Below are 22,557 nucleotides of genomic sequence, written 5' to 3' on the forward strand. Positions count from 1 at the left end.
GGGTGACAATGATGGCGACCCTGGGGGTGTCCATGGTGTCCCTGGTGGCCACGGAGGTGACAGTGATGACAGTGGTGTCCCCAAGGGTGTCCCCAAGGGTGTCCCCAGGGGTGTCCCCAGGGGTGTCCAGGGTGTCCCCAGGGGTGTCCCCAAGGGTGTCCCCAGGGGTGTCCCCAAGGGTGTCCCCAGGGGTGTCCCCAAGGGTGTCCATGGTGTCCCCAAGGGTGTCCATGGTGTCCCCAAGGGTGTCCCCAAGGGTGTCCAGGGTGTCCCCAGGGGTGTCCCCGAGGGTGTCCCCACCAGGGGTGTCCCCCCCGCGGGTGTCCCCGGGTGCGTGCTGTGTCCCGACGCCCTGCACGCGATGTCCCCTCGCCGCGTCCCCTCGGCCATCGGCGGGTGGCGCTCCGGCCGCCGCTGTCGCCGCCAATCGCGCGCGGCCGCGGGGGCGTCGGCCGTGGGCGCGGCCGTGACGTCGTCGGTGACCCGGGGGTGGAGCTTCGGGGTGACGTGGGGCCGGGGGCGGGGCCCGGGCGTGCTGGGGGAGGGGTCGCAGTCGCGCGTGGCCCAGGAGGGGCTGAGGTGGCAGCGGCAGGACCGGAGCGCCCTCAGCTGGCAGGCGCTGAGCTGCGTCTTCTACTGGTGAGCGCGGCCTTCATCGCCTTCATCCTCATCTTCATCCTCATCCTCATCTTTATCTTCATCCTCATCTTTATCTTCATCCTCATCTTTATCTTCATCTCCATCCTCATCCTCCCCCTGCCCGGCGCCCTCAGCTGGCAGGCGCTGAGCTGCGTCTTCTACTGGTGAGCGCGGCCTTCGGCACCCTCAGCATCCTCATCATCCTCATCCTCATCGTTGTCTTCATCTTCATCTTCATCTTCATCTTCATCTTTGTTTTAGTCTTCATTTCCATGTTCCTCACGTTCATCTTCATCTTTGTTGTCTTCTTCTTCATCTTCATCTTCATCTTCATCTTCGTCTTCATCTTCATCTTCGTCTTCCTTGGCTTTGTCTTCATCTTCATCTTCATCTTCATCTTTGTTTTGGTCTTCATTTCCATGTTTCTCGTGTTCATCTTCATTCTCATGTTCATCTTCATCATCTTCATCTTCATCTTCATCTTCATCTTCATCTTCATCTTCATCTTTGTTTTGGTCTTCATTTCCATCTTCTTCATCGTCATCGTCATCGTCATCCTGAAATCCTCCCATCCCCCACCAAACTGACCGCTCCCAGAGTGACCACTGCCAGAGTGACCACTCCAAAGTGACCCCTCCCAGAGTGACCCCTCCCAGAGTGACCGTTCCCACACTGACCCCTCCCAGAGTGACCCCTCCCAGAGTGACCCCTCCCAGAGTGACCCCTCCCAGAGTGACCCCTCCCAGAGTGACCGTTCCCGCGCTGACCCCTCCCAGAGTGACCCCTGCCAGAGTGACCATTCCCGCAGTGACCGTTCCCACACTGACCCCTCCCAGAGTGACCCCTCCCGCACTGACCCCTCCCAGAGTGACCCCTCCCAGAGTGACCGTTCCCACACTGACCCCTCCCAGAGTGACCCCTCCCAGAGTGACCCCTCCCAGAGTGACCGTTCCCGCGCTGACCCCTCCCAGAGTGACCCCTGCCAGAGTGACCATTCCCGCAGTGACCATTCCCACACTGACCCCTCCCAGAGTGACCCCTCCCAGAGTGACCGTTCCCACACTGACCCCTCCCGCGCTGACCCCTCCCGCAGTGACCGTTCCCGCGCTGACCGCTGTCCCGCCCCCCCAGGACGTGGCTGGAGCCTTCGGCCGCCCGCCCCTCGCCGTCGTTCCTGCGCGCCGTCCGCGCGCTGCCGCCGCGCTTCACTCCGGCCACGGCCGGGCTCTACGCGGAGCTGGTGTCCGGCTGGGGCACCCACGCCGTGGTGGCCGCGCGCCTCGGGGGCCGGCTGCGGGCGCTGACCGCCGTGCGGCTCTGCCGCGCCGCCATGGCCGGCGTGGGCGCGCAGGAGGCGTCCGACTGCCTGCGGGCCGAGCTCACCTTCGGCGGCGCCGGCGCGGCCAGGGCGGCCGCGTGCCGGACGTCGGGCGCGGCCACCGAGGGCAACGTCACCTTCGGCGAGTTCTTCGGCCAGCGGCTGCTCGAGGTGGACGGCGGCGCCGACCGCGACGGCGACCTGGCCTTCGGGCGGCCGGAGGACTTCGGCCGCTGGCTGCGGAGCGTCCCCGAGGCGCCGGCCGTGGTCGAGGCCGACCTTTGGCCGCTGGACGCCCTCGTGCCGCGGAGCGACCCCCGGCGGCGGGCCCTGCGCGCGGCCATCCGCAGCTACGTGGCGGCCAAAGCGCTCCGGGTCAACTGCACCTGCGGCCGGAGCGGTCAGCGGGGTGAGTGGAGTGGTCATTGTGGTCAGTGTGGTCATTGTGGTCAGTGTGGTCACTGTGGTCACTGTGGTCACTGTGGTCAGTGGTCACTGCGCGCGGCCATCCGCAGCTACGTGGCGGCCAAAGCGCTCCGGGTCAACTGCACCTGCGGCCGGAGCGGTCAGCGGGGTGAGTGGAGTGGTCAGTGGTCATTCTGATGGTCAGCAGGGTGGTCAGTGTGATGGTCAAGAGCCAATGACCACGTCAATGACCACACCAAATGACCGCCACGATGACCACTGCACTGACCACCACAATGACCACACCAATGACCACACCAATGACCGATGACCACTCCAATGACCTCTAAGATGACCACACCCATGACCACCATGATGACCACTGACCGCTGATCACAGCAATGGCCACTCCAATGACCACCATGATGACCGCTGACCACTGACCACAGCCATGGCCACTCCAATGACCACCATGATGGCCAATGGCCACACCAATGACTGCCTCAATGACCACAATGACCACTCCAATGACCACTCCAAGATGACCACCCCACTGACCACACCAATGACCACTGCACTGACCACCCCAATGACCACTGACCACTCCAGTGGCCACACTAACGACCACCCCAATGACCACTGACCACCACGATGACCAATGGCCACCACAATGACCACTGACCACGCCGTGGATTTTCCAGGTGACCGCCTGAGTGACCGTCCGAGTGACCCCTTGAGTGACCACCTGAGTGACCACCCGTGCCACTGTCCCTGCTCGGCCACGCCCCTTCCTGTGGGCGGGTCCCCGTGCTGCCCCGCCCACCGCGGCATGGCACACCTGTCCGTGGAGGTGAGTGACCACAGAGTGACCACTGACCGCTGACCACAGTGACCACTGACCATTGCACTGATCACAGTGGCCACTGACGGCTGACCACAGTGACCGCTGACCAGTGACCAATGATGAGAGTGACCACTGACCGCTGCACTGACGGCTGCCCCGCCCACCGCGGCCTGGTGCACCTGTCCGTGCAGGTGAGTGACCACTGACCACCACAATGACCACTGACCACTCCAGTGACCACACCAATGACCTCTGTGATGGCCCCTCCATTGACCACCATGATGACCAATGACCACAGCAATGACCACCACACTAACCACTGACCACTGACCATTGCAATGACCACTGACCACCACACTGACCACTGACCACCACACTGACCACTGACCACTGTCCGTACAGTGGCCGCGGCTGGTGCGGTGACCTGCTGACCGCCATGAACGCCTACGTCCGCGTGTCCTTCGCTGACCACTGACCATAGCAATGACCACTGACCATAGCGATGACCACTGACCATAGCAATGACCACTGACCATAGCGATGACCACCATAGCGATGACCACTGACCAATGCCCACACCAATGATGACCACTGACCATAGCAATGACCACTGACCATAGCGATGACCACCATAGCGATGACCACTGACCAATGCCCACACCAATGATGACCACTGACCATAGCGATGACCACTGACCATAGCGATGACCACTGACCATAGCGATGACCGCTGCCCACTGCCCGTACAGATTTTAGGTGGCCGCGGCTGGCGCGGTGACCTGCTGACCGCCACGGACGCCTACGTCCGCGTGTCCTTCGCTGACCACTGACCATAGCGATGACCACTGACCACTGCCCACACCAATGATGACCACTGACCACTGACCGTTATCCCCACAGATTTTAGGTGGCCGCGGCTGGCGCGGGGACCTGCTGACCGCCACGGACGCCTACGTCCGCGTGTCCTTCGCCGGCCGCCGCGCGCGCACGGCCACGGCCTGGAACTCGGAGCGGCCGCGCTGGGGGCAGCGGCTGGACCTGGGCGCGGTCACCCTGCGGCCGGGGGCGCACCTGGAGCTGCAGGTGTGGGACGAGGACCACGGCTGGGACGACGACCACCTGGGCTCGTGCCGCTGGCCGCTGACGGCCGGACGCTGGCCGGGGCGCTCGTGCTTCGCCGGCGGCGGCCGCCTGGACTTCGGCGTGACCGCGGCGTGCGCGCCCGCGCTGGGCGGGGCCCTGTGCCACGACTACCGGCCGGCCGCGCCCAGGGGCGGGGCGGGCGTGGCGGGCGGGGCCCCGTGGCCGCCCGAGGCTGCCGATTGGGCGGAGCTCGTCAGGGAGGAGGAGGAGGAGCCGGAAGAGGAGGAGGAGGAGGAGGAAGGGGCGGAGTTTCTGCAGAAGTTCTTCGAGGTTCCGGAAGGTTCCGCCAGCGGGAAAGGCGAATCTGCCCCAAAATTGGGGTCCCCAAAAGCCCCGAAACCGTCACGGGCTGGGGAGGATGGGGAGGACGAAGGCTTTGGCACCAAAAACGCTGAAACGTCCAAATTCGGCCCGTTTCGGGAGGGTTTTGGGAACGACCCCAAAAACCCCGAATCTGACCCAAATCTGGGGTCTCAGAACGCGCAGAATTGGGCACAGGCTGGGGAGGATGAGGATGAGGATGAGGATGAGGATGAGGATGAGGATGAGGAAGGTTTCGGCACCGAAAACCCCAAATTTGGGCCATTTTGGGAGGGTCCCGGGGATGAGTCCAAAGGAGCCAAAAACCCCAAATCCGACCCAAATTTGGGGTCTCCAGAACGCCATAAATTGTCACAGTTTGGGGAGGATGAGGATGAAGGGGATGAAGGCACGAAAAACGCCAGAAACGCCAAATTTGGGCCGTTTTGGGATGGGGTAGAAAATGAGTCCAAACATCACAAATCTGACCCGAAATTGGAGTCCCAAAAACCCCAGAAATGGGCCCAGTTTGGGGAGGATGAAGATGAAGAAGATGAAGGTCGTGGAAAAGCCAAAAATCCCCAAAACACCAAATTTGGCCCGTTTTGGGATGGTATTGGGGATGACCCCAAAAATCCCAAACTTGGGGAAAATCTGGGGTCACAAAAAGCCCAAAAATTGTCACAGTCTGAGGTGGGTGAGGATGACGAAGATTTTGGCACCAAAAATCCCAAATTTGGGCCATTTCGGGAGAGTATTTGGGATGAGTCCAAAAACCCCAAATCTGACCCAAATCTGGGGTCCCAAAAACCCCCAAAATCCTCCCAGTTTGGCCCAGTTTGGCCCCAGTTTGACGAGGAAGAAGATGATGAAGATGAAGGCACCAAAAAAGCCAAAAGTCCCAAATTCGGCCAATTTTGGGAAGGTCCAAGAAAGGGCTTTTGGAAGAGCACCAAAAACCCCAAATCCGACCCAAATTTGGGGTCCCACAAACCGCCCAAACCCTCCCGGTTCGGCCCAGGTCAGTCCCAGTTCGGCGATGAAGACGACGGTGAAGACGAAGGCCCCAAAACCCCCAAACTTGGCCAATTTTGGGAGCTCCCGGAGGGCTCCAAAAAGGTTTTTTGGGAGCGCCCCGAAAACCCCGAATCCGCCCCAATTTGGGGCTCCCAGAAAGGCCCCAGACGGTCCCGGTTCGGCCCGGTTGGGGCCCGGCTCGGTGAGGATGAGGATGAGGATGAGGATGAAGAAATCAGCGACGCCGAATTTGAGCGGCTTTGGGGCCTGGCCGAGGAAAACGCCGAAAACCCCGAATCCGCCCCAATTTGGGGCTCCTGAAAGCCCCGGAGCCGCCCCGGTTTGGGGAGGATGATGATGGCGGGGACGAAGGCTCCGAATTTGGGGCCTTTTAGGGCACGAAAGTTTTGGGGGGTGGGGGGGAGGGGAATAAAGGATTGAGCAGCAATTGGACTGGTCTGGACTGGTCTGGACTGGTTTGGACTGGGAGGGGGATTTGGGGCAGTTTGGGGATTTTTGAAAAATTTTCTGGTTTTTTTTTTTTTTTTTAATTATTTTTGGGGATTTTAAAAAATTTTTTTTGGGGTTTTTAAAAATTTTTTTTTTATTATTTTTGGGGATTTTTTTAGGATTTTTTGGGGGGATTTTTGGGGGATTTTTTTAGGGATTCTTTGGGGTTTTTAAAAATTTTTTCGGGATTTTTTTCGGGGGTTTTTTTTGGATTTTTTTGGGGGATTTTGGTTTTTTTTGGGGGGGGATTTTTTGGGGGGTTTTTTTGGGAATTTTTTGGGATCTTTGGCGGATTTTTTTGGGGGATTTTTTTTGGGGGGATTTTGGTTTATTTGGGGGAGTTTTTTTTTTGGGATTTTTACGGGAATGTTTTTTTAATTCTTTGGGGAATTTTTTGGGGGGGATTTTTGGGTTTTTTGGGGGGGATTTTGGTTTTGTTTTTTTGGTTTTTTTTTGGTTTTTTTTGGGGGGATATTTTGGGAATTTTGGGGGAATTTTTTGGAAATCTTAGGGGGGTTTTGGGGTATTCTTTGAGGAGATTTGGGGGGAATTTTTGAGGATTGTTTGGGGATTTTTTGGGAGGTTTTTTTTTGGGATATTTTGGGGATTTCTTGGGGGGATTTTTGGGAGGATTTTTGGGGGATTTTTGGGGATTTTTTGGGGGATCTTTTTGGAGATTTTTTTGGGGATATTTTGGGGATTTTTGGGGGATTATTGGGAGGATTTTTGGGGGATTTTTGGCGGATTTTCGGGGATTTTTGGGGATTTTTTTGGGGATTTTTTTGGGGATTTTTTTCGGGATATTTTGGGGATTTTTTGGGGGGACTTTTGGGAGGATTTTTGGGGATTTTTTGGGGGATTTTTTTGGAGATTTTTTTTGGGATATTTTGGGGATTTTTGGGGGATTTTTGGGGGGATTTTTGGGGGATTTTTTGGGGGATTTTTTTGGAGATATTTTGGGGAAGTTTTGGGGGGATTTTTGGGAGGATTTTTGGGGGATTTTGGGGGGATTTTTGGGGATTTTTGGGGGATTTTTTTTGGGAATTATTTGGATTTTCTCGGGGGGGGATTTGGAGGATTTTGGGGTTTTCCAGCCCTCGCCCCGCAATTCCTGGGTGGAGATTTTGGGTGAATTTTTGGGGGTTTTTGGGGTTGGATTTGAAGGATTTTTGGGCTGAATTTGGAGGATTTTGGGGTGCTGGGGTTGGATTTGAAGGATTGTTTTATTTTTGGGTCGATGTTCGAGGTTTTGGGGGGGGGCGGGGATTTTGGGGCGTTCGCGGCGTTTTTGGGGCCCCGCCCCGGCCGCGCTTCCGGCGCCGCCACTTCCTGAGGTACCGGGGGGGGTTTGGGGCCAATTCGGGGGGATTTGGGCAAATCCGGGGGGACCCCGGCGAGTTGGGGCCAATTCGGGGGGATTTGGGCAAACCTGGGGGCATTCGGGGCATTTGGGCCAATCCGGGGGGACCCCCGCGAGTTTGGGGGGAATTTGGGGGATTTGGGGGGGATTTGGGTAAAATTGGAGGGTTTTGGCGGGATTTGGGGGCTCGGAGGAAAATTTGGGGAGAATTTGGGGGATTTCAGGGCTTTTGGGGGAAATCGGGGCGAGTTTGGGCGAGTTTGGGGCATTTTGGGGAATCTGGGGCAAAGTGGAGAATTTTGGGGGGGGTTTCAGGGGAAATTTGGGTGGTTCTGGAGGGATTTTGGGGGGGATTTGGGCGAGTTTGGGTGAGTTTTGGGGAAATTCAGGGAAAATTTGGGGGATTTGGGGAAATCTGGGTGAATTCGAGGGGATTTGGGGGATTTTGGGTAAAATTGGGGCGTTTGGGGGAAATTTTGGAGGAAATTTGGGCGATTTGGGGGAAAATCGGGGGGTTTTGGGCAAAATTGGAGGTTTTTGGTGGGATTTGGGGGATTTGGGGGGGTTTGGGCGAAATTGGAGGATTTTGGGGGGAATTTGGGGGGGTTTTGGATGAAATTTGGGGCGTTTTGGTGGAATTTGGGGGGATCTGGGGGGATTTGGGGGAATTTGGGGAATTTTGGGGCTTTTTGAGGGATTTGGGGCGATTTCCTTGAATTCCGGGGGGAATTGGGGGATTCTGGGGGGATTTTGGGGAAATTTTGCGGATTTCGGGGGGGGATTTTCGCGTGGGAATTTTTGGGGCGGTTTTGGTGATTTCGGGTAACTTTGTGGGGATTTTGATATTCTGGGGGAATTTTGGGTGGAATTTTGGGGTTTTTGGTGTCTCTGACCCCTCCCCCTCCCCCCCACCCCCCACCCCAGGTGCCCCTCCCCCACCATGGGGCCCCTCCCCCCACTCTGGATCCTCCTGGTGACCATCGGCGGCCACAGAGTGACCACGGCGACCGCAGCGACCGCCCAGAGTGACCGAGTGACCACTCCGGCCATCGGGAGTGACCGAGTGACCACTGGGGCCATCAGGAGTGACCAACTGACCACAGGGACCGCCCAGAGTGACCAACTGACCACTCCAGCCATCAGGAGTGACCAACTGACCACAGTGACCACAGGGACCGCCCAGAGTGACCGAGTGACCACTCCGGCCATCAGGAGTGACCAACTGACCACAGTGACCACAGGGACCGCCCAGAGTGACCGAGTGACCACTCCGGCCATCGGGACCACTGAGAGTGACCAAGTGACCCCAGTGACCATTGGTGAGCACAGAGTGACCGCCCAGAGTGACCGAGTGACCACCGGGGCCATTGGGAGTGAGCAGCTGACCACCGGGACCACTGAGGGTCAGCGAGTGACCGCCGGGAGTGACCAACTGACCACCGGGACCGCCGGGAGTGACCAACTGACCACCGGGGCCGCCACGAGCCCCCCAGGCCACGGAGCGACCACTGAGGGTCAGCGAGTGACCGCCGGGAGTGACCGACTGACCACCGGGACCACTGAGGGTCAGCGAGTGACCGCCGCGACCCCCTCAGGCCGCGGAGCGACCCCTGGTGACCCCGGAGTGACCCTCGGTGACCCCGCGGTGACCCCTGACCCCGCGGTGACCCCGGGCTGGCCCCGCCCCCTGCTGGTTGCCGTGGTGACCGTGGCAGCTTTGGTGGCCGTGGCGGGGGCGGGGCTGCGCTGGGGGCGGGGCCGGCGCGGGAAGTGGGCGGGGCCGGGCCGGGCCCAAAAGGGGGCGGGGCCTGGGGAGTGGGCGGGGCCGGCGCCGGCCCTGGGGGAGGGGGAGGAGCCCGGGGAGGGGGCGGGGCTGCGGCCGGAGGAGGGGGCGGGGCCTGGAGAGGAGGGGGCGGGGCTGACGGGGCTGGGGGCGGGGCTTGAGGCCACGGTGGCCCTGGGGCAGGTGGGGGAGGGGCTGAGAACGTTCCGGGGGGCGGTGGGGGAGGGGCGGGAGGGGGGGGAGGGGGGGCCCTGGTGAGGGGGAGGGAAATTTGGAGGAAATTTTGGGGATTTTTTTTTTTTTAATATAATTTTGGGGATTTTTTTGGGGATTTTTAAATAATTTCTGGAGAACTTTGGGGATTTTGGGGCATTTTTTTTTAATTTTTGGAATTTTGGGGGGAATTTGGGATTTTTTGGGTTTGTTTCTTTTGATTTTTGGAGGGGTTTGAGGAAACTGGGATATTATTGGGGATTTTTGGGGGGATTTTTGGCATTTTTGGGGAACTTTTGTTTTTTCTTTTGGCAATTGGGGATTTTGAGGGAGAATTTTTGGGATTTTGCGATTTTTGGGGTCATCTGGGAGGACATTTGGGGAATTTTGGGGGTTTGCAAAATAATTTTGGGGGATTTGGGGCATTTTTAGTGGATTTTTGGAATAAAAGATATTCAGGAAAATGGGCAAAAGAGGGAAAAAGTTTTGTGGAGTTGGAGGGTGAGAAATTGGGGAGAGAAACGCCAGAATTGGGATAAAACCTCGAAAAGCGGAGAAGGAACTTCCAAAAATGGGAAAGAAATCTCCCAAAAATGGCGAAAGAGACCCAAAATGGGGAAAGGAACCCCGAAATTGGGAAAAAACCCCAGAAATGGGGAACGGCGCCCAAAAGTGGGGAAAAAATCCCAAAATGGAGAAAAAAACCCCCCAAAATTTGGGGTAAAACGCCCCAAAATCGGCACCAGGGACCCCCAGCCCGGGACCCCTCCCCCACTCCACGCCCCTCCCCCCCAATGACGACAGCACCAAAATTTTGATTTTTTTTTTTTTTTGGTTTTTTTTTTGGTTTTTTTTGTTTTTTCGGTTCTTTTTTTTTCCAAAACGCCCCCAAAAGTTGGGGGTGGGCGGGTGGGGGAGGGGCGGGTACAAAAATAAACCCGGGGGGGGGTGGGGGAGGGGCGGGGGAGGGGGCGGGGCCGACCACGCCCCTCCCCCCCCCCCCCCTCTGTAGTGTTTTTTTTTTCTGGATTTTTGGGGTTTTTGGGGGGTGGGGGAGGGGCGGGGGGCGGGGTCAGTCCGGGGGTGGGGGCGGGGCGGGGTCCGGGGGGGTGGGGGAGGGGTCCCCGAGCGCGGAGCGGCTCCCGGAGCGACCTGAAGGGGGGGGGGAGGGGGGAGGGAATGGCGAATTTCAGTGAAATCGCCCCAAAATGGCCCCAAAAATCCCCCAAAATTTCCCCCTAAAAATCCCCAAATTTCCCTCTAAAAATCCCCCCAAAATTTCCCCCTAAATCCCCAAAAAAACCCCAAAATTTTCCCTTAAAATTCCCCCCAAAAATCCCCAAATTTTCCTCTAAAAATCCCCCCAAAAAAACCCCAAAATTTCCCCCTAAAAATCCCCAAAATTCCCCCTTAAAAATCCCCAAAAAATCCCCAAATTTCCCCCTAAAAATCCCCTAAAAATCCCCAAAATTTACCTCTAAAAATCCCAACATTTCCCTCTAAAAATCCCCCCAAAAATCCCCAACATTTCCCCCTAAAAATCCCCCCAAAAATCCCCAAATTTCCCCCTAAAAATCCCCCCAAAATCCACAAATTTCCCCCCCAAAAAATCCCCAGATTTCGCTCTAAGTATCCCCCCCCCAAAAATCCCCAAAACTTCCCCAAAAAAAATCCCCAAATTTCCCCCAATAACCCCCCCACCCCAAAATCCCCAAATTTCCCAATTTAACCCTTTTGAACCCCAATTTAACCCTTTGGACCCCACTTTAACCCCTTTAATCCCAGACTGAACCCGAATTTAACCAAAACGCGGCGTTTTCACCCCGAATCCGGTGCGAGGCCGCCACGGAGCCGAGCAGGGTGACCCCAAACCCCCAGTTTAACCCTTCAAACCCCAGTTTAACCCTTCAAACCCCAATTTAACCCTTCAAACCCCAATTTAACCCTTCAAACCCCGGTTTGACCCAAATGAATCCCGAGTTTAACCAAAACGCGGCGTTTTTACCCCAAACGCGGTGCGGGGCCACCACGGAGCCGAGCAGGGTGACCCCAAACCCCCAGTTTAACCCTTCAAACCCCGATTTAACCCTTCAAACCCCAGTTTAGCCCTTTAAATCCCAATTTAACCCTTCAAACCCCAGTTTAACCCACTTTTCCCCCCGAGTTTAACCAAAACGCGGCGTTTTTACCCCAAACGCGGTGCGGGGCCACCACGGAGCCGAGCAGGGTGACCCCAAACCCCCAGTTTAACCCTTCAAACCCCGATTTAACCCTTCAAACCCCGATTTAACCCTTCAAACCCCAGTTTAACCCTTTAAACCCCAGTTTAACCCTTTAAACCCCAATTTAACCCTTCAAACCCCGATTTAACCCTTCAAACCCCGATTTAACCCTTCAAACCCCAGTTTAACCCTTTAAACCCCAGTTTAACCCTTCAAACCCCAGTTTAACCCATTTTTCCCCCCGAGTTTAACCAAAACGCGGCGTTTTTACCCCAAACGCGGTGCGGGGCCACCACGTAGCTGAGCAGGGTGACGTCGCTGGGGCCCCCCGACTCGAGGGGGATGGGGTGCACCCGGAAGTGCTCGAGCATGTCGAAGATGCTCTGGAACCAGAGGTGCTGCACGCGGCACTGCAGCGACTCGTTCAGCGACAAACGCAGGTGCTGCGGGCCAAAAACGAGAGAAATCAACCCAAAAATGAGTCAAAAATGATCCAGAAATGGTACAGGATCAGCAGCCCAAAAATCCCAGAGATCGACCCAAAAATGGCCGAGATTGACCCAAAACGGGCTCTGGAACCAGAGGTGCTGCACGCGGCACTGCAGCGACTCGTTCAGCGATAAACGTAAATGCTGCGGGCCAAAAACGAGAGAAATGAACCCAAAAATGAGCCCAAAATGACCCAAATATGGGACAGGGTCAGCAGCCCAAAAATCCCAGAGATTGACCCAAAAATGGCCGAGATTGACCCAAAAATGGCCGAGATTGACCCAAAAATGGGAAAATTGACCCAAAAATGGCCGAGATTGACTCAAAAATGGCCAAGATTGACCCAAAAATGGCCGAGATTGACCCAAAATTGGGAAAATTGACCCCAAAACACCCAACCGAAATCAGCCAAAAACGGCAATAAAGACCCAAAAAACGGAGAGGAAAAACCCCAAAACCGCCCCAAAACCGTGACGGGGTCAGGAAACCCAAAATCGCCGAGATTCACCCCAAAAATAAACAGGGAAACCCCAAAGGTTTGGGTCGAAAATCTCCGTTTTTAGGTAAAAAAAACAAAAATCCCCATTTGTTAATCTAAAATCCCATTTTTGGCCGTAGAATCCCCGTTTTTTGGGCTAGAAACTCCATTTTTTCACCGGAAAATCCCGTTTTTTCCCGATTTTTGTATTTTCCACCCCAAACCTCACCTTGGCCTTGCCCTGCACGTTGAAGGTGAGCACGAACCCCGGATATTTAATATATAATTCACATTTTTGGCCGTAGAATCCCCGTTTTTTGGGCTAGAACCTCCGTTTTTTCACCTGAAATTCCCGTTTTTTCCCGATTTTTGTGTTTTTCGCCCCAAATCTCACCTTGGCCTTGCCCTGCACGTTGAAGGTCAGCACGAACTCTGATTTTGGCCACAATTTCCCCATTTTTGGCCGTAGAATCCCCGTTTTTTGGGCTAGAACCTCCATTTTTTCACCGGAAAATCCCGTTTTTTCCCGATTTTTGTATTTTTCACCCCAAATCTCACCTTGGCCTTGCCCTGCACGTTGAAGGTGAGCACGAACCCCGGATATTTAATATATAATTCACATTTTTGGCCGTAGAATCCCCGTTTTTTGGGCTAGAACCTCCGTTTTTTCACCGGAAAATCCCGTTTTTTCCCGATTTTTGCGTTTTCCGCCCCAAACCTCACCTTGGCCTTGCCCTGCACGTTGAAGGTGAGCACGAACTCTGATTTTGGCCACAATTTCCCCATTTTTGGCCGTAGAATCCCCGTTTTTTAGGCTAGAACCTCCGTTTTTTCACCGGAAATTGCCGTTTTTTCCCGATTTTTGCGTTTTCCGCCCCAAACCTCACCTTGGCCTTGCCCTGCACGTTGAAGGTGAGCACGAACCCCGGATATTTAATATATAATTCACATTTTTGGCCGTAGAATCCCCGTTTTTTGGGCTAGAACCTCCATTTTTTCACCGGAAAATCCCGTTTTTTCCCGATTTCCCCGTTTTCCGCCCCAAACCTCACCTTGGCCTTGGCCTGCACGTTGAAGGTGAGCACGAACTCTGATTTTGGCCACAATTTCCCCATTTTTGGCCGTAGAATCCCCGTTTTTTGGGCTAGAACCTCCGTTTTTTCACCGGAAAATCCCGTTTTTTCCCGATTTTTGCGTTTTCCGCCCCAAATCTCACCTTGGCCTTGCCCTGCACGTTGAAGGTGAGCACGAACTCTGATTTTGGCCACAATTTCCCCATTTTTGGCCGTAGAATCCCCGTTTTTTGGGCTAGAACCTCCGTTTTTTCACCGGAAAATCCCGTTTTTTCCCGATTTTTGTATTTTTCGCCCCAAACCTCACCTTGGCCTTGCCCTGCACGTTGAAGGTGAGCACGAAGTCGCCGCGGCGCGTCTCGCTCTGCCGCACCAGGAAGACGCCGTGGCCGCCCCGCCCCCCCTGCAGCACGAGCTGCGCGGCGCGCATGCGCGACAGCGGCCCGTGGAACCACGGCCACGCCCCCAGCCCCGCCCCCGCCGCCGCGGCCACGCCCCCCTCGGGCGACCCGCCGGGATCGGGAGGGGGCGGGGCCAACGGAGGGGGCGGGGCCGAGGCGGGAGGGGCGGGGCCGAGCGGGAAGGGGAAGGAGGGGGCGGGGCCTGGAGAGAGAGAGAGAAAAGAGGGGAGAGGAAAATGAGAAAAGTTTGGGGAGAAATCGGGGAAATCTGGGATTTCTGGAGGAGTCGCGGGGACAAATGGGGGAAACTTGGGGGGAAATTGGGGGAATTTGTGGAGAAAATTGGCAAATGGAGCAAAAAACTGGGGGTTTTTTTGTGGGGGTTTTGGGAGACTTTGAGGAGAATTTAGGGGAATTTGGGGAAATTTTGAGGAGAATTGGGGAATTTGCAGGGGAAAACGGGAAATGCTCCCAATTTTCACCCCAATTTTCACCCCGAATATCCCCCAAGTTCCCATTTCCCCCCCCAAAAATCCCCATTTTCCCCCCCAGTTTTAACTCCAAAATCCCAAAGTCTCCCCAAAAGCCCAAATTTTCCCTCAAAAAAATCCCCAACTGTCACCCCAAAAAACTCACAATTTCCTCCCAAAAATGCCCCCAAAATCCTCAATTTTCCCCTCCACAATCCCCAATTTCCCCCCAAAACTGCCCCAGAAAGTCCCAAAATCTCCAATTTTCCCTGAAAACCTCCCGAAAAATCCCCAAACCACCCAAAACCCCCGTTTTTCACCCCAAATCCCCAATTTTCCCCCAAAATCCCCGATTTTCCCCCGAATTTCCCCCCAAATTCTCCCCAAATTCCCATTTTTGTCCCAATTTCCCCCAAATCCCCGTTTTTCCCGGTAAAAACCTTCATTTTCCCCAAAATCCCCATTTCCCCCCCCCCCTCACCGAAATCCCGGATTTTTCCCCGTTTTTCCCAATTTCCCGGGTTCCGGCCCCGTTTCCCCCTCACCTGACGTCACTTCCGGTGGGGGAGGGGCTCCGGGCTCCTCCAGGGGCGCGCGGGGCGGCAGCAGCGGGGGGGGAGGGGCGGGGGCCGGGCCTGGGGGAGAATTGGGGTGAGAAATGCGGGGTTTGGGCAATCTGGGGTGAGAAACGCGGGGTTTGGGCAATCTGGGGTGAGAAATGCGGGGTTTGGGCAATCTGGGGTGAGAAACGCGGGGTTTGGGCAATCTGGGGTGAGAAACGCGGGGTTTGGGCAATCTGGGGTGAGAAACGCGGGGTTTGGGCAATCTGGGGTGAGAAACGCGGGATTTGGGCAATCTGGGGTGAGAAATGCGGGGTTTGGGCAATCTGGGGTGAGAAATGCGGGGTTTGGGGTGAGAAATGCGGGGTTTGGGCAATCTGGGGTGAGAAATCCGGGATTTGGGGTGAGAAACGCGGGGTTTGGGCAATTTGGGGTGAGAAACGCGGGGTTTGGGCAATCTGGGGTGAGAAACGCGGGGTTTGGGCAATCTGGGGTGAGAAATCCGGGATTTGGGGTGAGAAATGCGGGGTTTGGGCAATCTGGGGTGAGAAATGCGGGGTTTGGGCAATCTGGGGATTTTGGGGTGAAAATCGGGGACTTTGGGGCTTTGCTCACCCTGTCCGGGGCCGTCGCCGCCCTCCCCCCACAGCAGCTCCGGCTCCGAGGGGGGCTCGGGGTCAGACCTGGGGGAAAAATGGGGAAAAATTGGGGGAAATCGGGAAAAATGGGGAAAAAATGGGGGAGAATTGGGGGAAAATTGGGAAAAATGGGGAAAAATTGGGGGAAAATTTGGAAAAATGGGGAAAAATTGGGGGAAATTGGGAAAAAGGGGAAAAAATGGGGAAAAATTGGGGGAAAATGGGAAAAATGGGAAAAAATGGGGAAAAATTGGGGGAAAATGGGGAAAAATTGGGGGAAAATGGGAAAAATTAGGAAAAAATGTGAAAAAATGGGGAAAAATTGGGGGAAATCGGGAAAAATGGGAAAAAATGGGGAAAATTGGGGAAAATGAGAAAAATGGGAAAAAATGGGGGAAAATGGGAAAAATTGGGAAAAAATGGGGAAAAACTGGGGGAAAATGGGAAAAATGAGAAAAATTGGGGGGAATTGGGAAAAATGGGGAAAAATTGGGGGGAATTTGGGAAAAAAATGTGAAAAAATCAGGGAAAAACAGGAAAAAATGGGGGGAAATTGGGGAAAATGGGGGGAAATTGGGAAAATCGAAAAGAAATGCGGGAAATTGGGGAAAAATGGGGAAAATTTGGGGGTAATTGGGAAAAAATGAAAAAAAAATAAAAAGAGAAAGAACAGGGAAAAAATGGGGAAAATTGGGGGAAATTGGGAAAAATTGGGACAAAATCCGGGGGGATTGGTGAATATGGGGAAAATGGGGAAAAATTGTGGAAAATTGGGAAAAACCAAGGAAAAATACTGGGGAAAATGGGAAAAAATTGTGGGAAATTGGGAAAATTTGGGGGAAAATGGGGGAAAATAAGGAAAACGGGGAAAGGGGAGTTGGGGATGGGGAAAAATTGGGGGAAAATGGGGAAAAGGGAACAATGGCGGAAAATGGGAAAACTGGGGGCGGAGCAGTGAAGGGGGAGGGGCTTTGGGGGCGGGGCTTACGTGGGGGCGGGGCCGGGCTCGTCCTGCGGCTCCGGGGCCTGGGGAGGGAAAAGGGGTCAGGAAATGCAGAAAATAACCCAAAAATAACCCAAAAAACCCACAGAAAACGCAAAGAAAAACAAAAAAAAAAAAAACAAACACCAAATAAAATACAAAAAACCCCAGCCCCAAAAACTCTCAAAAAACCCTCAAAAAAAACAGCATAAAAACCCAAACTGCCCCCAAAAAACAGCCCAAAAACCAGCTCAAATAACCCCAAAAACAAAACAAAAAAAACAGCTAAAAAACCCCCCAAAAAACCCTAAAAAAGCAGCCCCCAAAGCCAGCCCAAACAACCCCAAAAATACCCCAAAGGAACAATCTAAAAAACCCCAAAAAACAGCCCAAAAGACAGCTCAAATAACTCCAATTTTCCGATTGTGCCCAATTTCCCCTTTTTCTCCCCAATTCGCTCCCAAACCCCCAACCCGCAATTTCCCCAAAATTCCCATTTTCCCCCCCATTTTTCCCAATTTCCCCCTTTTCCCCCAACTTCCCCAAAATCCCCGTTTTTCCCCCCAAAAACCCCAATTCCCCCCAAAATTCCCATTTTCTCCCCCATTTTTCCCAATTTCCCCCTTTTCGCCCAAGCCCCAATTTCCCCAAAATCCCAGTTTTCCCCCCAAAAACCCCAATTCCCCCAAAATTCCAATTTTTTCCCAATTTTTTCCCAATTATCCCCGCTTTCCCGCCAAACCCACCTTGTGGGCGTGGCCCCCGTCCGGCCCCGCCCCCTCCGCGCCGCGGCCCCGCCCCCAGGCTCCCAGCCGGGGGGTCCCGCGCATGCGCAGGAGCCGCTCGCGCCGGCTCTGAGGCGAATTCCGGCGGTTTTGGGGCTTCTCGGGCGGTTCCACATTTTGGGCCGAATTCCGGCGGTTTTGGGGCTTCTCCTCGGGCGGCTCCGGAGCTTGGGGCGAGTCCCGCGGGTTTTGGGGCGAATTCCGGGGGTTCTGGGGCCAGTTGCGGCGGTTTTCGGGCTTGTCGGGCGGCTCCGCGTTTTGGGGCGAATTGCGGGGGTTTTGGGGCTCCGCCGAGCGCCACTGGAGCATCCCCCGCACGCTGCGGCCGACGCTGCGCAGCGAGAAGCGGCGGCGCGGCTTCGCTTTCGGGGCCGTTTCCGAGGATTTCGGGCAAATTTCGGGAGATTTTGGGGAAAGTTCCGGCGACTTTGGGGAGATTTCCGGCGATTTTGGGGAGATTTCCGGCGACTTTGGGGAGTTTTGGGGCGATTTTGGGGAATTTCGGGGCCACTCGGGCGAGTCCGGGGAGAGTCCGGGGGAATTTGGGGCGAATTCGGGAGATTTTGAGCAAATTTCGAGCGATTTCGGGGCGTTTTCTGCCCATTTTGGGGAGATTTCAGGCGATCTTGGGCTGATTTCGGCCGATTTTGGGGAGATTTCGAGGGATTTTGGGGCGTTTCCAGCCCACGTCGTGTAAATCTCAGCCGGTTTTGGGGCGATTTCCAGCGATTTTGGGACGTTTTGAGGCCACTTTGTGCCGATTTCTGCCCATTTTGAGGCACTTTCAGCCCATTTAGGGCAAATTTCAGCCGATCTTAATCCAAATTCGGCCGTTTTTGGGCAAATTTCAGCTGATTTCAGTCCAAATCCAGCCGATTTTGAGCCGATTTCTGTCAAATTTGGTTCAATTTCCCCCAATTTTTCATCAATTTCTGCAAATTTTGAGTCAACTTTTCCCAATTCTGGGTCAATTTCCCCCAAACTTGATCCAATCTCCCTCAGTTTTGGGTCAGTTTCTGCCAATTTTGAGTCAATTTCCCCAAATTTTGAGCCACTTTTCCTCAATCTCGGGTCAGTCCCCCCCAGTTTCGGGTCAATTTCCCTCAAATTTGATCCAAATTCAGCCGATTTTGAGCCAATTTCCCTCAGGTTTGGGTCAATTTCCCTCAATTTAGGCTCAATTCCCCCCAATTTTGGGTCAATTTCTCTGAGTTTTGATCCAAATTCAGCCAGCTTTGGGTCGACCTCCCCAAATCTTGGGTCAACTTCTGCAAATTTTGGGTCAATTTCCCTCAATCTCGGGTCAATTTCTCTCAATTTTGGCTCAATTTCTCTCAAATCTGGGCCCATCCCCCCCAAATCTGACCCGAAATCAGCCAACTTTGGGTCAAACTCGGCAAATCCCGCGTCGGTTTCCCTCAAATTTGGGTCAAGTTCAGCCACTTTCGCCTCGCTTTCCCCCGTTTTCTCCGCGCTATCGCGCCCATATCGCGACACGGCCCCGCCCCTCTCGCTGGCCCCGCCCCTCTCGGCGGCCGCGCGCGCCACCTCGGCCCGGAAGTGTTCCAGAAAGTTCCGCGCGAAGCGGCGCGAGAAGGCGGCGGCGGCGCCGGCCCCGCCCAGCCCCGACTGCGGCTGCGCGGCCACGAAGTCGCGGTAGCGGCGCGCGAAGTCGCGGGCGGCCGCGCGGGCCTGGCGCGCGCAGAAATCCCGCCACGAGCTCTCGCGAGACTGCGGGGGAAAGGGCGGGAAGCGGGAGAGGGCGGGGGAGGGGCCCTGGGGGAAATCTGAGGGGGTTTGGGCAAAATTGGGGGGATTTGGGGGCTTTTGGGGAAAATCTGAGGGGGTTTGGGCAAAATTCGGGGGATCTGGGGGCTTTTGGGGGAAATCTGAGGGGGTTTGGCCAAAATTGGGGGGATTTGGGGGCTTTTGGGGGAAATCTGAGGGGATTTGGGCAAAATTGGGGGGATTTGGGGGCTTTTGGGGGAAATCTGAGGGGGTTTGGGCAAAATTGGGGGGATTTGGGGGCTTTTGGGGGAAATCTGAGGGGGTTTGGGCAAAATTCGGGGGATTTGGGGGCTTTTGGGGGAAATCTGAGGGGGTTTGGGCAAAATTGGGGGGATTTGGGGGCTTTTGGGGGAAATCTGAGGGGGTTTGGGCAAAATTGGGGGGATTTGGGGGCTTTTGGGGGAAATCTGAGGGGGTTTGGGCAAAATTGGGGGGATTTGGGGGCTTTTGGGGGAAATCTGAGGGGGTTTGGGCAAAATTGGGGATTCCGGCAAAACTCGGGGGATCTGGGGGCTTTTGGGGAAAATCTGAGGGGGTTTGGGCAAAAGTGGGGGGGAATTCCGCAAAATTCGGGGGATTTGGGGGCTTTTGGGGGAAATCTGAGGGGGTTCGGGCAAAATTGGGGATTCCGGCAAAACTCTGGGGGTTCTGGGTGACGTTTGAGGGGTTTTGGGGCGGATTTCGGGGGCAATTCGAGGGAATTTCGGCAAAAGTGGAGAGGTTTGAGGGGGTCTGAGTGAAATTTGAGGGGTTTTGGGTCAGATTTGAGGGGTTTGAGAGCGATTTCGGGAGGTTCTGGGGGAAATTTGGGGGAATTTCGGCAAAATCCGGGGGGTTCTGGGTGAGGTTTGAGGGGTTTTGGGGCGAATTTGGGGGAATTTCGGCAAAATCTGGGGGGTTTTGGGGGAAATCGGGGGGAATTTCGGCAACGTTTGAGGGGGTTTTAGGCCGATTCAGAGGAATTTCGGCAAAATTGGGTGAATTCAGGGGGTTTTGAGGAAAATTTGAGAGGTTTTGGGGGAGATTCGGGGGGTTTTGGGTCAGATGTGAGGGGTGTGACAGCGATTTGGGGAGGTTTGGGGGATTTTGGGGGAAATTTGGGAGGTTTTGGGGAAAATTTGGAGGAATTTCAGCAAAATTTGAGGGGTTTTGGGTCGGGTTTGGGGGGATTTTGGTAAAATTTGAGGGGTTTGAAGGCGATTTTGGGGGGTTTTGGGGCAAACTGAGAGGAATTCCGGCAGAGTTCGGGAGGTTTTGGGTCAGATTTGAGGGGTTTGAGGCCGATTTTGGGAAGTTTTGGGTCAAGATCGGGGGATTTTGGGTGAGGTTTGGGGGAATTTCGGCAAAATTTGAGGGGGTTTGGGTGAAATTCCGGGGGTTTTGGGTCGGGTTTGAGAGCGGTTTTGGGGGGTTTTGGGGGAAATTTGGGAGGTTTTGGGTCAGGTTTGGGGGAATTTCAGCAAAGTTTGGGGGGTTTTCTGTCAAATTCGGGGACATTTGGGAGAAATTCGGGGCGTTTTGGGTCAGATTCGGGGGAATTTTGGCCAAATTTGAGGGGTTTGGGGTGAAATTCGGGGGGTTTTGGGGACAAGTCGAGGGGTTTGAGGGCGATTTTGGGAGGGTTTGGGTGAAATTTGGGGGAGTTTGGGTCAAATTTGGGGGATTTTGGGAACCGGGGGGGTTCTGGGGTGAATTTTGGGGAGAATTTTGGGGATTTTGGGCCTCGGGTCGGGACCCCCCCCCCGAGGGGCCGCTCATGGCGCTGGGGGGGGGCGGGGGGGGCGCTGGGAATGGGGAGAGAAACCCCGAAAATGGGAAAAATGGGGAAAAATGGGAAATAATGGGAATAAAATGGGGGGAAATGGGGAAAAATTGGGAAAATTGTACAATAATGCAAATAAAATGGGGGAAATTGGGGGAAAATGGGAATAAAATGGGAAGAAAAATGTAAAATGATGGGAATAAAATGGGAAAACGGAGGAAAATGGGGGGAAAAGGGAAAGTAAAAAGGAAAAATGAGGGAAAATTGGGGGGAAGCGGAAATAAAGGAGAAAAAATCGGGAGAAATGTGAAAAAAGGGGAATTGTGGGGAGAAAAATGGGAAAATAAATGGGTAAAATAAAAGGGAAAGATTGGGGGGAAATCGGGAGAAAAAAGGGAATAATAAATGGAAAAAAATGGGGCAATGAAAAACAAAAAAGGGAAATAAATGGAAGAAATTAAAGTAAAAAAAATAAAAGGGGAAAAAATTTAAAAAATAAAAAATAATTGGGAAAAGTGAGGGAAATAAAAGGAAGAAAGGGAACGTAAATGGCAAATAAAGGGAAAAAAATGAAAATGAAAAAATAAAAGGGGGGAAAACCAAATAAAAAACAAAATAAAAGGAAAATAAATGGGAAAAGAGGGAAAAATAAAAGGACAAAAGGAAAATAAAAGAGGAATAAGGGAATAAACGGGAAAAGTGGGGAAATAAATGAAAAGGGAAAACAAAAGGAAAAAAAAAAAGAAAAAAAAAGAGAAAAAACAGAAAAGGAAAAAAGTGGGAAATGGAAAAAAAATGAAAATAAAGGAGAAAAAAAGGAAAAAAAAAAGTGTCAAAAGTGAGGGAGAGCCTCAGGAATTGGGGAGAGACCCCCAAAAGTTCATCAAACTGCCCCAAACCCCCCCAAAAATTCATCAAACCCCCCCATAATCCCCCCGAACTTCATCAAACTGCCCGAAATTCCACCCAGAATCCCCCAAAATGTCCTAATTTTCCCCAAAATCCTCAAATTCCTTCAAACCCCCCCGAACCCCCCCGGACCCCTCGTTCTCCCGCTCCCCCCGCGCTGTCCCCCCCCGGGCCCCTCAAAAATCCCCCAAAAAATCCCCAAAATTCCCCAAAAATCGCAAAAATTCCCCAAAATTCCCGAATTTCCCGGAGCTGGCGGCGCTCACCATGGCGGCCCCCGAGGGTCCCGCGGGTCCCGCTGGGTCCCGGGGCGGCTGCGGGGGAAGCTCGGGGACCCCCGGGACCCCCGGACGCGCTTCCTCCTCCTCCTCCTCCTCCTCCTCCTCCTCCTCCTCCTCGCCCTCACGGCCCTCGGGCAGCGCTTCCGCTTCCGGCTCTGCCCGGCGAGCGCCGCTTCCGCTTCCGGCC

General features: G+C 54.4%; 1 protein-coding gene across 1 annotated transcript; it reads right to left on the reverse strand.

Annotated features, from left to right (window-relative positions):
* Positions 1–10,567: 10,567 nt before the first annotated feature.
* Positions 10,568–22,472, reverse strand: LOC131570678 (uncharacterized). The gene is made up of 9 exons (XM_058823050.1): positions 22,356–22,472; positions 19,911–21,202; positions 17,592–19,361; positions 16,852–16,889; positions 15,841–15,908; positions 15,211–15,300; positions 14,102–14,397; positions 12,026–12,197; positions 10,568–10,684 (listed from the first exon to the last, which is right to left on the reverse strand). Exons 2-9 carry the CDS (start codon positions 21,174–21,176, stop codon positions 10,605–10,607), a joined length of 3,780 nt encoding a protein of 1,259 aa, XP_058679033.1. The 5' UTR covers positions 21,177–21,202; positions 22,356–22,472; the 3' UTR covers positions 10,568–10,604.
* Between the last annotated feature and the right edge of the window lie 85 nt (positions 22,473–22,557).

The sequence above is a fragment of the Ammospiza caudacuta genome, chromosome 37 (genome assembly GCF_027887145.1).
Source record: "Ammospiza caudacuta isolate bAmmCau1 chromosome 37, bAmmCau1.pri, whole genome shotgun sequence".
In the NCBI taxonomy this organism is placed as follows: domain Eukaryota; kingdom Metazoa; phylum Chordata; class Aves; order Passeriformes; family Passerellidae; genus Ammospiza; species Ammospiza caudacuta.

Bases quoted from the DNA above. Each gene is read 5' to 3' on its own strand.
- LOC131570678 (XM_058823050.1), bottom strand. From the start codon at position 21,176: ATGAGCGGCCCCTCGGGGGGGGGGTCCCGACCCGAGGCCCAAAATCCC. The intron at 16,890-17,591 runs GTGGGTTTGGCG...TTCCCTCCCCAG, and splicing joins ACGGGGGCCACGCCCACAAG to GCCCCGGAGCCGCAGGACGA. The intron at 15,301-15,840 runs GTGAGCAAAGCC...ATTCTCCCCCAG, and splicing joins CGGCGACGGCCCCGGACAGG to GCCCGGCCCCCGCCCCTCCC.